The sequence below is a fragment of the Trematomus bernacchii genome, unplaced genomic scaffold (genome assembly GCF_902827165.1).
Source record: "Trematomus bernacchii unplaced genomic scaffold, fTreBer1.1, whole genome shotgun sequence".
NCBI classification, from domain to species: domain Eukaryota; kingdom Metazoa; phylum Chordata; class Actinopteri; order Perciformes; family Nototheniidae; genus Trematomus; species Trematomus bernacchii.
The window spans coordinates 861,246-875,743 of NW_022987668.1; the positions used below are offsets into that span (position 1 = coordinate 861,246).

Sequence of the window (14,498 nt, forward strand, 5' to 3'; positions counted from 1 at the left end):
GAATCTTCCATTTCCTAAAATTGTGAAAACAACAAAAAATATTGGATTGTCAAGATTCAGTTGTGTTTCTTACACAATGTTTAGAGACACTTAACTACTAAGGACATACAATAAAACAAATTCTAAACTTTAGACTTTAAGTGTTAGAAATTGCAGGAACTATTCTTCCCTCTGTTATGTAGTTAAAATGTTACAGATACATCAAGTAAAACACATGCAGGTGTTTCCTTGATAACTATGCTATAGTTACACTTATTGGTAACTTGTTTTATTGCATCAGAAAAATGTCAGCCCCTAAATCTAAAGTGTGCAAACATGTTAGATGCTAACATGCTCAAGTAAAGCAGGTAAACTACACTAAACATTTGCCACTAAACACTATAAACAAAGTATTGGACAAATTGAAATCTTCATTGGAGGGTGGCACTTGGATGACATGAATGTAAGAAACTAATTGTATGGCTATCTATGAAATACTTATCCATATATTTCAGTTACAAAACAGCCAATAGGATTTTAAGTTCAACTTGTGGATGTTTTTTAAGCTAAACAATTATATGACTAACAACTTCGGATTGCATTGCCTGAAACATTTTGGTACTGAACGAAAGTTTGCAAATATTTGATTCTTCATTGTCATATTAGATCACATTTATAGGAAGGTGTGCATCAGTTGAAGCCTTATTGAAACGTATTCCTCTTCTCCCTCTGAAGGTGCTCGGCTCTCTCCAGTCTGAAGGAAACCCTCTGGATTGCTGCTTCAGCCTCCTCCAGCCCTACCAGCTGCTCACAGTGGAGCTTCCAGGATCCAGAGAGGGTTTCTGGGCCGACAGCTGTGTGTACGAGTGCTCTCGAGGCCGCCTGCACCGCCTCTCTTCCACCCACATCCCTCTAACATCGCGCCCTGTCTCCTGCTCACGACACCCCTCTGAGAGCTCTCTTCTCCTGGGTCTCAGTGACTCCTCCTTGGTGCTGTTTGACCAGCGACGGGGGGTCTCTCTCCTGGCCTCCTGCCCCGTACCCCCCACCCTCCTCGCCTGGCACCCTGCTGGGGCCGTGGTGGTGGTGGGGGGAGAGCAGGGAGAGCTGATGTGCTTTGATGTGGGCTTGGCACCTGTAAGGATGGCGCTGGTAGCGGAGGATGAGGCTCCAGCGGAAACGCTAAGACTCGCCGACCACCTGCGGAGTTGCGGAGGACTGGAGGGGCTGCGGTGGGCTGCGGGCCTGGAGGCAGATGTGCTGATGTTGGCCTTTCATGGGGGACCATTGGCTGCCCTGAGATTCAGACTCGGTAGGTGGAATACGATTACAAATTAGAAATTGCAAAATAGGAAGTTGGAATTTTTGTGGAGTCTCTAAGAACTCACAAAACTCAATAAAATAGGCTTACGTTTCAACAAACTGATCAATTATTCAGTCAGAGATGTCAGAACGCATCAATGCTAAGACCCGTATCCTTAATGTGGTTTCTTCAGATCACTTGTTTGGGACCATTGGCTGCCCTGAGATTCAGACTCGGTAGGTGGAATACGATTTAGAAATGAGAAATGGCAAAAAACAAAGTTGGATTTTTTTTTGCGGAGCAGAAACTCTAAGAACTCAAAAAACTCAACATCGAATTACTTTTCAATTAACTGATCAACGATATCCGAACGCATCAATGCTAAGACCCATATCCTAATGCGGTTTCTTCAGATCACTTGTGGCAATGATATCTAACCAAGAAGAACTCAAAATGCCATATAATGTTCCATCCATCGACTAATTGAGTAATTGCCTGATCATCTCAGAAGTCTTCCATAGGGATTTATGCACACTAACAACTATTTAATTGCTTTTACACAAATCAGTATTTCACACAGCAGGCTCTACTCCAGTTTGAGCTTAAAAATATATTTGTATGTAAATTCGTGATCCTCTGAAAGTAAGACATGAACTAGCTTTTAATAATTCTGTCTTAGAGTGATGCAGTTATAGTTTCATGTAACTAAACAGGTGCGTCTGGAAACACGACTCAGCTCATCGTTAACCACATTGTACATTTATATAATCTGTATATTTAATATTTAATATTAATATTCCATCCGTCATATATTTATGTATATATCCTCCTGGGAACCGAGGAAAAAAAATGTTTTCCAATCTTCTTTATTTTTTATTTCCTACTTATTTAGGGTTAAAAAAACATCTTGCAATTTAGACTTTTTAATTTAATTTGATTTTTAAATGTTACAGTATGTCCACTGTAGAGGACGTCAGGACCATTTTAGTTTGAAACCTAAAGTAACTACCCCTCATTTTTACCTTTATATTTGACGCAACCTTATGTGATTACAAATAGAATATAATGTGCAAACCTCCCCCCCCCCCTTCAGAGGCTCTCCCTGTGTCGTGGGTCTGCCTCAGTATCTGAACCCCTCTGTGTAACAATGGCGGCTGAACGGGGTCGTACTCTTACCTCTTCACTGCTGAGGGAAGTTAATTTGTCGACGGGCGGGAAGGTTAGCAGGAGTCACGCTCTCAGAGGTCATTCAATAATCGCCCCGGGGCAAGAGCCCCCCAGGTGCATTCTGGGATGCATTTTTCCGATAAATCGTTTACAGTGGCTGCGCAGTCCCTCGGGGCCCCCAGATAAAGTTTGCCAATCAAAATGTTTCCAAAGCAGCCACCTCACCCTCCAACACACGCATTCACAAACACACTCATACATACACACATTCAGCTTCTTTAATTGTGACTTTGGAAAGAAGATGTGACAGTAGCTCTCCGCCGAAGTTTGAAAGCAGGAGTGAGGGGGTGGATGGAGGAAGGTAGAAGATTGTGTGTGTGTGTAAGTGTGTGTGTGTGTTTAACTGTGTGTATCCAACTGCGTTTGCCTGTGTGCACAGGGAAAGAGGAGGGTGTCTTCCAACAATAGCTTCCCCTCCTCTGATCGTCTGCCAAGGTTTTGATGAAGAAAGTCACTGCACGTCTTTTCTCCATGATAATTCTTCCCCCCACACTAACACGTGTGTGTGTATTATTCTATTTCTGTGCTTCTATGCACACACACACACACGCACGCACGCACACACACACACTCCAACTCATTGTTTGTTTGCTTGCGCTCCTTCTCTGTATTGACTTGTTTCATAAGGCCCGCTACATGACAGAATGAGTGAGTCGGGAGACGGCGAGGAAGAAAGACTTGGCTGAGCTCCAAGTTCCTTTTTTCCATAGGAGGCAGCCCTCCCTGGTGCCCCCCCCACCCCCCACCCCCCTGCCTGCACCCAGTTATCTCATCTGGGCACACGTTGGCCACGGCTGGGCTGCACCGGCACAGGCTGAGGAAGGGCAGACCAGGAAATGTGCTGAACGAGGACAATAGTCGTTTTTTTTTTTGTAGGGACGTGAAATATTGAAATAGGAATAATTACATAACCTGGTATACAACTAGTAAAGAAAATGAGAGGGTTAGAATCAGAGTCTATGTGACGGACATTCAGGTAACATAAATACGGTTTCTTTTTTCAAATGCACAGCTTGCTAAACTTGATTAGTAAAGCACTTCAAGTCTATCACAACAATTTGAGTTAAAACTGACCAGGGTTCAATCGACTATTTTGGCATCTTTTAATTAAATAATCAACTAGTTTCCTCTCTTATTTCTAGATATTCTGATTTATAAAAAGAAAGGATACTAAATGTCTACAGTATAACAGTTTTAATGGCTGATTTCTTCTTATTTAAGGTCGACTTTAATGCTCAGCTTTCATTATTATACTTTGAGTTGAACTATTTGTCAGCAGTTTGTCTCTGAAGTGTACTTGTCATGTTGACGGTGCTCAGTAGGGTTTGTTTGTGCTGCTGCTCTGTGTTGTTGTGGGTCTGACAGTCTGACGCTGATCAAATAAGTCCGTGTAGACAGGTGTGGGAAAGAACTGACTTATCCTCGCCTCCACAATGATCCATTGTCTCTCTTAGAGTTAGCTTAGAGCAGACGTTAACGCCCAACTGAAAGACCACTACACACACACACACACACACACGTAAAAGTAGACACACAATCCGCACTACGCTCAGCTGATGTATTAGCCACATTAGCCCACTCTTAAGGGGATTTGGGGGCTTGCTAATTGCCAGCTTGTGATTTTAATTGCTCAAACACCCTCCCTCCACACACACACACACACACACACACACACACACACACACACACACACACCACACACACACACACACACACACCACACACCACACACACACACACACACACACACACACACACACACACACACACACACACACAACTTCTTCAATTAATTAGACAGAGTCAGCGGTGACTTTGCCTGCCTGCAGCCTGGCCCGATGATGTAAACCAAACATATTCGAATTATTTGTAACAAAATACTCCAGTTATTATTTTTTCTCCTGTAGTCTCACATCAGACTAAGCTAGTCCACTAATTTTGGATATATCCGGTTAAGATAAGTACATTATAAGTTGCAAAAAAGGTAGAACGTTTTTGTAAAAAAGACTGTTCTGGTACTAGACCTTTTGATTTAGTACAAGTACAACATTTGTATACAAGCTTGATAGTGTGCAGGAGGTTATTTACAACTTTTGAACTATTCCTCCCTTTCTGATGCACCTGTGTCATGAAATAGATGTGAGTTGATTTTTTGGTTTGTTTAAAGTACCTTGTAAGAGCTCGAACTCTCATTAGCGACACACGGCCTGACATAAGCCAAACTACAGCGAGGTGAGGTAAAACGTTACATGACTCGTTTATGGCAACATGCATTTGAGTTTTGTGGTTTCATTTTACTATAAGTACCGTAAGCACAATGGACATTAATCACCTCGGATATTCAACACTGTCTCTTCCCGTATGTGTGCTCTATAGAGCACACATATGGTTCTGTGTGTAACCTTTTACACCACAGAACGAGACACCCTTACTGCCGGGAAGGGTATAAAAACCTCATCCCTTTCATTATTAGCCAGTCCTAATGTACACACACACACACACCACACACAAACACCACACACAAACAAAGCATAATCAATCGCCTCTGGTTTAAAAGGCAAAATCAGTTGTTGCATTCATCTCATACATACGTATGCTCGATGTTTTTGTGTTGAATTTAAATAGATTGGACACACACAAACACACACACACACACACACACAGGATTAAACAGACTTCCCGCCTAATTGATTGACAGGTCGATGTCAGTCTAACCGATCTAGTGCAGCTTCAGAGTTTCGACCGATGCGCCGGACACTTACTTAGCTTAAGTAGGTGCTCCGAGTTATTCTACAGGATTATTGCACCATACAATATTCAGGCTTAGGAAAAACTGCTTCTCCTTGTTTACAGACATTAGTTCAGTTGTTGTTTAAGAAGCTGCTTTTTTTGCACACTCAACTATTGGAAATAGGGATGAAGTTTACTTTGACAGTGTACATTGTGTGAATATAAAAAAATATCGACAACATCCTTTTTTTTTTAAATATATATGTTCTTTGTTTTGCTCATGTTCTAATAAACTAAAATCAATCTCACTGGATGTTCTAGGAGCCCTGACTGGAGGCCTGGTGGGCCTCGGGGAGATGCTGCAGCAGCGGCTGCGCTGTGGGCAAGTCAGAGAGGCGCTGGGCGTCCTGGAGGCCATGGACTGGAGCATCATGGGAGACGAGTGCCATCGAGGGCTGAGCTCCATCACCAACCACCTGCTGAGGCTGGAGCTGAACGCAGAGAGAGAGGGTGGGCAGACAGGTTTTTGGTTTTTAATTTAGTTTACATCCTACCTTTAGAGGCAGTAACTCCAAAGAACATTGGGTTTATTTAAATGTTTCTCGCTATACAACACTTAACTGACATTAGTACGATTAAATACAATGTTTCAAGCTTATCACAGTTTATACTACGGTATAGAGTGCCACAATGACGTGTCCTAAAACCCGGAAGTAAGTTAGCATTTTACCACTTCCGGTTCCTTTTTTTCAAATCATAAATCTATCGATTATATTTATGATTCGAAAATTTATAAAAGTAGGGTAGACGTGTGGAGATTATCCGGCTGAACAAAACGTGATCTGTCTCTTCAATGTGTGTCAACCACAGACCTTATTTCGAGCTATTTTCCAAAATCCTATGGAGAACTTGCATTGCTTTTTGTCGAAGGAACCGGAAAGAGTTTACTTCCGGGTTTTAGGACGCGTCACTGTGGCACTCTATTAGCTCGGCAGTATAGCATAAAGGTTTGCAGACTTTAAATTAGCCCGCTGACCTTCACAAACCATTTATATCTCAAGTAAATGAAAAACTATAATATTTTATAGGTATTCTACCTACACTTGCATTTCATTTTTTGTTTAAAATGTGCTGTTAATTAGAACATGTTAACATAGAAAGAGAGTTAGACTTCTATAGTGGCTCTATGTGTCTGTCTTTAAGGATCTCATTTACTGTTTAAGAAGAAGTTACTCAATATGTAGACCAGCAAAGGATTTAAAAGAGCCAGCTACAATCTCCCCAACATACCCTTTATATGCCATATCTGTGTAAACTGAAATGTTTTTATAATTTGTTTATAAAATACTTTATTTAAGACGTTTTTACTGTATTTTATTTCATAACTTGCCAACATTTTTTGCTGAAACAAATCCAATTAAACCCTATACGTTTTAAAGATTTTTTAAATGTATTTTCTGTCCCTTCCTTAGCCCTGCTAGAGGCCACTCTCGGGGTGTTTTACGCCCCCCCCGCCCCTCTCTCAGACGTGGTGATACTGGAGTTCAGGGAGCCCATCAGCAAGTGTGCCCGCCGCTTTTTTCACCACCTTCTCAGGTAACACCACCCACTCTGTGCTGCTGGGGTCCTCATGTGATCGTCTGATGGAGAAATTAGCTTTGCATAACTCTACAGGGGGAGGGGTCAAAGGTCAAGGTCGGGTCTATAAGAGCTTAGTGTATTTAAATTACATACATAAACATTAGCTGCTGCATATGTTCATGGCGTCTCTACATACACACATGTACAGACTATTTTCAAGGCATTAGCAGAATAATCAGAATAAGAAAATCGTCCAGAAAAGGGTCTTTGTGGGATTGTCATCCATCACAGATACAATTTAACACCGCCTATTTTGCCGCTCTGTTGCTATTTAAAAAATGCTAAAAAGGAACTAGCTTTTTGAATTTCCGTTGCAGGCACAGCTTTGAGTCATTCATAAGGCAAAAGCACCTCACATGCACTGTTTAGACTGTTGTTTCATTCTCCCTTCTGCCATGAGAGCCTTTTGAAACGGCTGTTTGACTGAAATAGACCCTGTTGTTCCCACACACTGCTCAGCGCTCTCCATCCTGCATCACCTCCCGTTCCCTCTCTCTCTCTTTCTTCTTCCTCTGTAAGCTCCAGCCTTGTTTGGCATCCCTCCTCCTCTCCTCTCTTATCACCTACCTGCAATTATTTTTCTCTCCATCAACATCAAGATGAAGAAAGCCCCCCCCCCCCTCCCCTCCTCTCTCTCTCTGTCTCTCTCTGTGTGTGTTTGTTTGTTTCATGTTGGCTCCAGACAGGGAAAGTTGAGGTGTTTTGTGCCGGGAGATACAGCGCTCGCTCCCTCCCTGCTTTAATTCTCAATAATAGCACGAGGACTCGCTACTCTCAGTTCAATATTGAGAGTTTTGTACGGAGAGGTGTGTGTGGATCGAAGTGTGTGTCTCTTATAAAGGTGGACATATGAACTACAGACCTATCTTTGAATAATAATTAAAAGCGTGTATTTTTTTCGATTGATGATAGTTCTTTATAGACAGGCTGTTGCTGTTTTTCTTGTTTAACAGTTTCTACTTTCTCTGCAGACACCAGCGCTTTGAGAAGGCCTTCCTCCTCGCTGTAGATTTAGAAGACAGAGATCTATTTATGGTGAGTGAAAAAGTAAATGTCTCTCTTACAAAGTGCAACACACACTTTTGACTAAATGTTGCTCCACTATGGGATGTTTTTTGAAGTCAATCCATTCAGTCATTTGTCAACACAAAGCTTTTATATAATCAAACAAAAATGTGACTGATTTCAATACACATCTTACAGGGTTCTTACGGTCATTTAAAAACCTGGAAAAGTCATGGAAATTCAAAATGCTAATTCCAGGCCCTGGAAAAGTTATGGAAAACAATATATTTCCCAAAGTCATGGAAATGTAACTAAAGTTGCATCAAATATAATTTATATTTTATCTAAACGCCGAAATAGTAATACTATAATGATAATAAATACTGTATCGTATAGTAATGAAACGTAAAATGGCATTTAACTGACGAGGTATTTTGCTGGTGAGAGATTTTTAGTTTGCTTTAGCGTGTAGAAGCTAGTAAGCCTACTATTTGATTTGTTTTAGATAGGACCAACATGTTTCATATGCAGACCTTATTTTCCTGTTCCATGTTAAAATAAACCATTTCAGTGGTACCGCTGAGAAAGAGTAATTTTTTTGGTCATGGAAAATTAGGTACAGTAAAGGTCATGGAGAAGTCATTGAAAATCATTGGTGAAAAAATGTATGAACCCTGATCTTAAACACTCACACAGGTGCTCAGCGAAAAGCAGGTAAAGGAGGGTACATATGCAAACTCCTCTGAAAAAAGTGCCCATGCATATTTTGTTGAAGATACTAAAATGTGAAATAATTTGTTTGCAAATATAGCCAGCAACTCACGACCAGAACTCTACTTAACCAGGAAATCGTTTACATTCATTGACAAATTATTCCCTTTATGGCATTTCTGCCTTGATTTGAGAGCTTGACTGTAATTATACACACAGCAAATGTTGGAAGAGAGAGAAGGATGTTGCATTTTAAAACTTTTTTAATTCTCTACGACCTTTTTTAACTGTTCATTGACTATTGTAGTCTTGTTACTTACATTTTCACATGACTTGTAACCCGTGTGTGTGTGTGTAAATGTGTGTGTGTGTCAGAGAGCAGGTGTGATCTCGCTATGGGCCCCTATCTTTTCACAACCTCCATGGCCTCGGCTCGGCCTTTTCCTCTCCTCTCCTCTTCCCTCTAACTCGCTCTTTCATCCACTCCACGCTGAAATGCTCTTTCTATGTGTTTGACCCCCTTTTTTCATGGGGCCCCCTTTTGCTCCATGCTTCACCAACACCCTAGACATTAATACAGACCCACACGCATGCACGCACACACACACACACACACACACACACACACACACACAGCCACACACACACAGAACACGACACACATACACACACACACACACACACACACACACACACACACACACACACACACACACACACAATCACATGCACACACACTTGCTTCCTCAATCACACTGATAGCACTGGTTCCAATTACCTCCCCACTAAGTAGTGCTGCTGGGAAGCCGAATTGAAAAGGTGGAGTCGAGCCTGTGGACCTTGAAAGAGCGCAAAGGAAAGGAGAGGAGGGGGCGGGGGGGTGCAAAGTGGAGAAGGAGGATGGTGTGGATGGAAAAGCTATATGACAAAAAAAAAAAGGTGAGAGGGAAGCGAAACAGGTCTTGCTCCGTCACTTTGGAGGTGTCGAGATAAGTGAGGGGGGAAACAGGAGATGGAGCTGGAATCGTATCTGCAAATAATTCGTAGCATTGGGTTTGAAATACTTTCCAACCTGATATGTCAACAAAGTATTACCTTCCTAAAAAAATGTCCTTTCACAGTAAATATTCCCACACATACCGTTCGTTTATATACATGTACTATATTTACATTAGCTTGTCAAAAATCCTTGTCGGTGTCAGGACACATTTGTTCATATAGATTTTAGATATAATAATAGGAGAAGAATGACATTTCAGGGACTATTGTAAAACTCACATTCACATTGGTTTTACCATCAAGTTGGACATGAAGATCTAGTGACTAATGTGAAACGTTCCCAGCTTTCATTAGGTCTGTGTCTGTAGCCAGTAAGAAAATGATCCTACAAATCATAGGCCACAATGTAAGGCACTATAAACAAATGGGGGGTCACCTCACAAGTAATCAGAGTAATTGTACAAATAAGGTGCAGTATTGGATCTTAAAACCTGATTTTGGAAAGTTAGTGTGTCGCTATCAAGTGGTTCATTTATTTAAAAAGGCACATTGCACAGTAATTAACACAAGCACTTTTGTGGAGCTAATTTTCATCTGCAGTCCCTGGCAGGTTGATGACATTAAAAGACAACATACAACAGCACATATCAAAGCCAATATGCATCATTAAAACAGACACAAAAGCAGATAAAAGCTAATAGACACAAGCAAAAAAAACGATCAACAAGGTGACATCTCTCCAAGTTCTTCTCACATGTTAAACTCATTTTACACCTCACATACAAACAAATGTAAAAGGCATAATAAGACAGCATTTGTAAACCCTTTAGTTTTGGCCATTATATAAAAACAACAGACTACTGCATATTAACTAATACTCCTCCTGACCCTCGATGTGTAACAAAGTTCACTCACAATGAGCGCTCAGTCAGCGACCAAGAGAGCAGCAGCGCGTCATCGGCAAAGAGCCACAAAGAGAAAAGAAAAACGGGACGTTGACATTTCACCCCTCGCTCTGTCCTCCGCTCTAATTAGGTTGTGTTGTTGCTTTAACCTGCTGGTCAGCTGATTGAGCGGAGGGTGGGGGGGGTTAATGAGGGCAACCCCCGCCTCCCACACAACTCTCTCTAACTTCCAAACGTGCCCACAGAACTCAATAACGCACCATCGACTTGATAAAACGCTCACACACACACACACACACAGATAACACACACCTCTTGTAGAAATGCCCAGCACGATACACCCCCCTCTATCACAAGACCCCCTGCCCTCAAGCCCCCATTGTTTCCTATCTAACAATAGAAGCCCTCCAAGCCTCCAAAAGAAGCCTTTTGTTCAAATGAAACACTTTAGTGTCGGGCTAAATTGAAGGGGAGGAGGAACAGTTGGTTGGGGGGTGTTTTGGGGGAGGCGGAGGTTGAGTTGGGGGATGTATGTGGAGGAAGTAGCAGGGGGTTATACTCAGTCATTTGCATGTTTTTTCCCATAATTGGCGCTGTTCTGTAGCGCCCTAATTAGCCTTTGATAATGAGTTGATAATGTAACCAATTAGGTCATTCGTCAGCCAAGTCAAGCCAAGTCTCCTCTTCTTCTTCCTGGGTCTTTTCCTCTTGATGTAGCTTGTTAATTAAATCAAATTGTGTGATAGCAGATTCTGCTTTTGTTCCCCAATGAGGGCTTGTACTGTTTCTTGTTAGATACGCTCACACTGGGTTCACTTCCTATCTTCCTCCCTATCTGACGCCGGGCTCGGAGGTATCGCACGTCTTCTGCAATAAGCTCATTGTTGTCGCTCAGATGAATAATTAACGTTATTAAAGCGTTAAGTCCTTAACACCTATCTGATAGAAGTGTTCAAACACAAGGCTCCTGGATAACAGGTGTGTCAGAAAACAAGTGTGTGTGTGTGTGTGTGTGTGTGTGTGTGTGTGTGTGTGTGTGTGTGTGTGTGTGTGTGTGTGTGTGTGTGTGTGTGTGTGTGTGTGTGTGTGTGTGTGTGTGTGTGTGTGTGTGTGTGTGTGTGTGTGTGTGTGTGTGTGTGTGTGTGTGTGTGTGGTGTGTGTGTGTGTGTGTGTGTGTGGTTGTGTGGTGTGTGTGTGTGTGTGTGTGTGTGCAGCTTCAGCATATGTGCTCATGTCCAGGGATTATGCCGAATGTTAATTAGTGAAAATGTATTTTCATGTTTGCGTGCTTGTGGATTTGTGTCCAGTCTAATTGCCAATATTTGATTTGACTGTGGGTTTTTGGGTAAAGGGAAATCCCCACCTAAACATTTTAGTACCTTTTTATTTTTTTGTACTTTGAATTGCTGGGACAAATGTCTTTAATGTATATATTTTATATATTAGGGTTGTGACATTTTACCATGTCCAGGGGGTTGCAATGAAGCCTTAAGTAATGTTTTATCATCAAAAGTATTTATCAAGATTCGACGTCAGTCCCTCAAAACCTAAATAAAGTCGACCTTTTGGTGCTGATATTTCACACTTACGCAAGAAGAAATACGTCCTGGAAGAAGTGCAGACAAGTCCACAATCACTCATTAACTAATCTTATCATTTAAGCCATTTGTAAAATGTTACCAAAGCAAAATCTCCGATCAATATACCGATGATATCAAAGATACAATTGCAGTATACAAAAAAGATGTGTACATTTTCGAAACTATTATAATTGCGGCCGTAACACTATTCCTCTCATTCCCTGCACTTCCACTTCTCTACACCAAATGTATCACATTGTTTACCATTCTCTATTAAATGTCTATCGTGTAAATACTATAAAAAGACAAATGATAGTAGAAAATAATTGCTCTAGGGATGCTTTTAACGATTCAAGTTAATCACGTGTTTCAGTCTGAAAATGAATTTCTCTTAAAAATGTAACATCATTTCCCACAACAGCATGCACATACGTGGAGTCTCTGCGTGGTTCATATGCTGCACTTTTGTTTCTCTAGACAATGAGCTGATACTTTTATCGCTCAATAATAATCTTCACTGAACGTTCACGTGTGTACGTCCCATCGATCCTGACAGCCTGCAAACATCCAGACATGATCCCGTCTATTAATGTGTCGTAAGCGCTGCTGTGTGCCAGTTGACCTAATCCCTCATTTATTTCCCAAATATCAGTCAATATCGGCCTCTTAGTGTCCCCCCCCCCCCCCCCCCCCCCCCCCTCGCCTCCACTCCCCAAAAATGGCCCACTAAAACGCCCCTCTTTATCAGGCGCTGCAACCCCTAAAGCTCTTATATAAATAAGATTAGTGTCGCGTTTGAGCGTCTGGGAATAAGAGGTGTAATATCTGATGGTTTTATATGCAGTATTATTGTTATCCCTTCTTAGTCGGGCTGATACTCCTCTCTCTCTCTCCCTCGTTTCTCGTTTGTTCATTCGTTTATTCTTTCTCTGGGTCCCTCTCTCCAGATTCAGACAGTATTATGAGGAGCTAAGCTGAAATAAAGCGCCCCGGCTTCAAATGTTCATATTGTTCTGTTCTGTCTGTCATCCTCTCTCTATCCCTGCTCTCCTTTTCTCTCCCCCCTTGTAGTCAATTCTGCCTTCTTCACGTCTTTTATGTCGTGTTTCTCTCTCTCTCTATCATATCAGCGTAATTCCTACTCTCCTGTTTTAATCTTCCGCTGCTCTGTTTGTTATCAATTAGGAAGCCTCACTCATATCTAATTGAGGGGCCATGTCCTCGTTCACAGAATTAGCCACCTCAGTCCTGGGAGCCGATTTAGCTTCTTTTGAGGCCATTTTGTTGTCGGCCATTTTCACATTTCCTCCTAACTCCTCGCCACAGAGGGCAGGCACCGCACTATAATTACCCAATCTGTTCCCATTCATACTCTTCAATTTCCGCACCTCTCTCATTCTCTTATCCTCCCCCCTCTTTCCCTCTCTGCTCCCCACCCTTTCCCTCCAGGGGTACAAAAGCAGGGTAACAATATGGGGGTATTAGGGCCGGGTGCAGGCCCAGCTGGGGGGGCTTTAGCCAGCTGAGGGTTATCCACAGCATCCCTGAGTCATGGCACTGATGTCCTGTGATGTTGCTGAGGCGGAAGACTTTCCTTAACACGCTGTACTCTTTGATGGGCCCTCAGCCCCTGCACTCAGCCTGAGGAAACCCCGCGACTCTGAGGAGCCCCTCGTTGGGAGCCGGGATAAGGGTGTGATTCTCTCTGTTTAATCAATTAGGGACGGTTGGAGAAAATCTGTCGTTTTATCTTCTTTTTTGAATTTAAAATGGTGCTTCAGTGTTTCTTTTCCTTACAATGTAAAGTTTGTATTATATGTATTATTATATGTCTTTATTGAACAAGGACTTGCAGAAATGGCAATGCAATGAGCTCCTCCAACAATGCAACATATATAACAAATTACAAAAATACAAAATAAAAAGTAGTGCAAAAAGTCTATATACATGTCAGTAGAATATGGGATATGTACAAGAACAGAATATGAAATTAAATAATGTACATTAATCTCAAATAGAGATGCTATGCTACATTATAGCTAAAAGCTCATTCCAATCTGCAGGTCTGGACAGGTACACACTTACAATCAACAAACATTACAAATATTTCCTAGTGCCCTATTCAGTATATTTTGCGCCTTCACAAGCATTTGGTTTCCTCTCAAAGGCTACTGGGAGCTGACCAGTCCGTTTTCAGCTGTTGCTGCTGGTTATCGACGGGCTCCACTGCAGCAGCCGGGGGCAACATGCTGATTTTTGTTAAGGGTGTGTTTTTTCATTTACTTCACAGCTGATCTTGGGGATTTAAATCAGTGACCTTTCTGACACCAGACCAAATGTTATACCGTCATGCTGCTGCTGCTCCAGTTTCTCACACTGACAGCGATCTGTGGTCATCGGTCAGTCCTGGTTTCATAT

General features: G+C 41.9%; 1 protein-coding gene across 1 annotated transcript in view; it reads left to right on the forward strand.

Annotated features, from left to right (window-relative positions):
• wdpcp (WD repeat containing planar cell polarity effector) overlaps window positions 1-14,498 on the forward strand; it is a 75,893-nt gene that overhangs the window by 49,236 nt on the left and 12,159 nt on the right. The window contains exons 10-13 of the mRNA XM_034135882.1: window positions 715-1,291; window positions 5,561-5,749; window positions 6,712-6,835; window positions 7,852-7,915. Of these exons, the coding sequence (XP_033991773.1) occupies window positions 715-1,291; window positions 5,561-5,749; window positions 6,712-6,835; window positions 7,852-7,915 (954 nt within the window). The remainder of the gene's footprint in view (window positions 1-714; window positions 1,292-5,560; window positions 5,750-6,711; window positions 6,836-7,851; window positions 7,916-14,498) is intronic.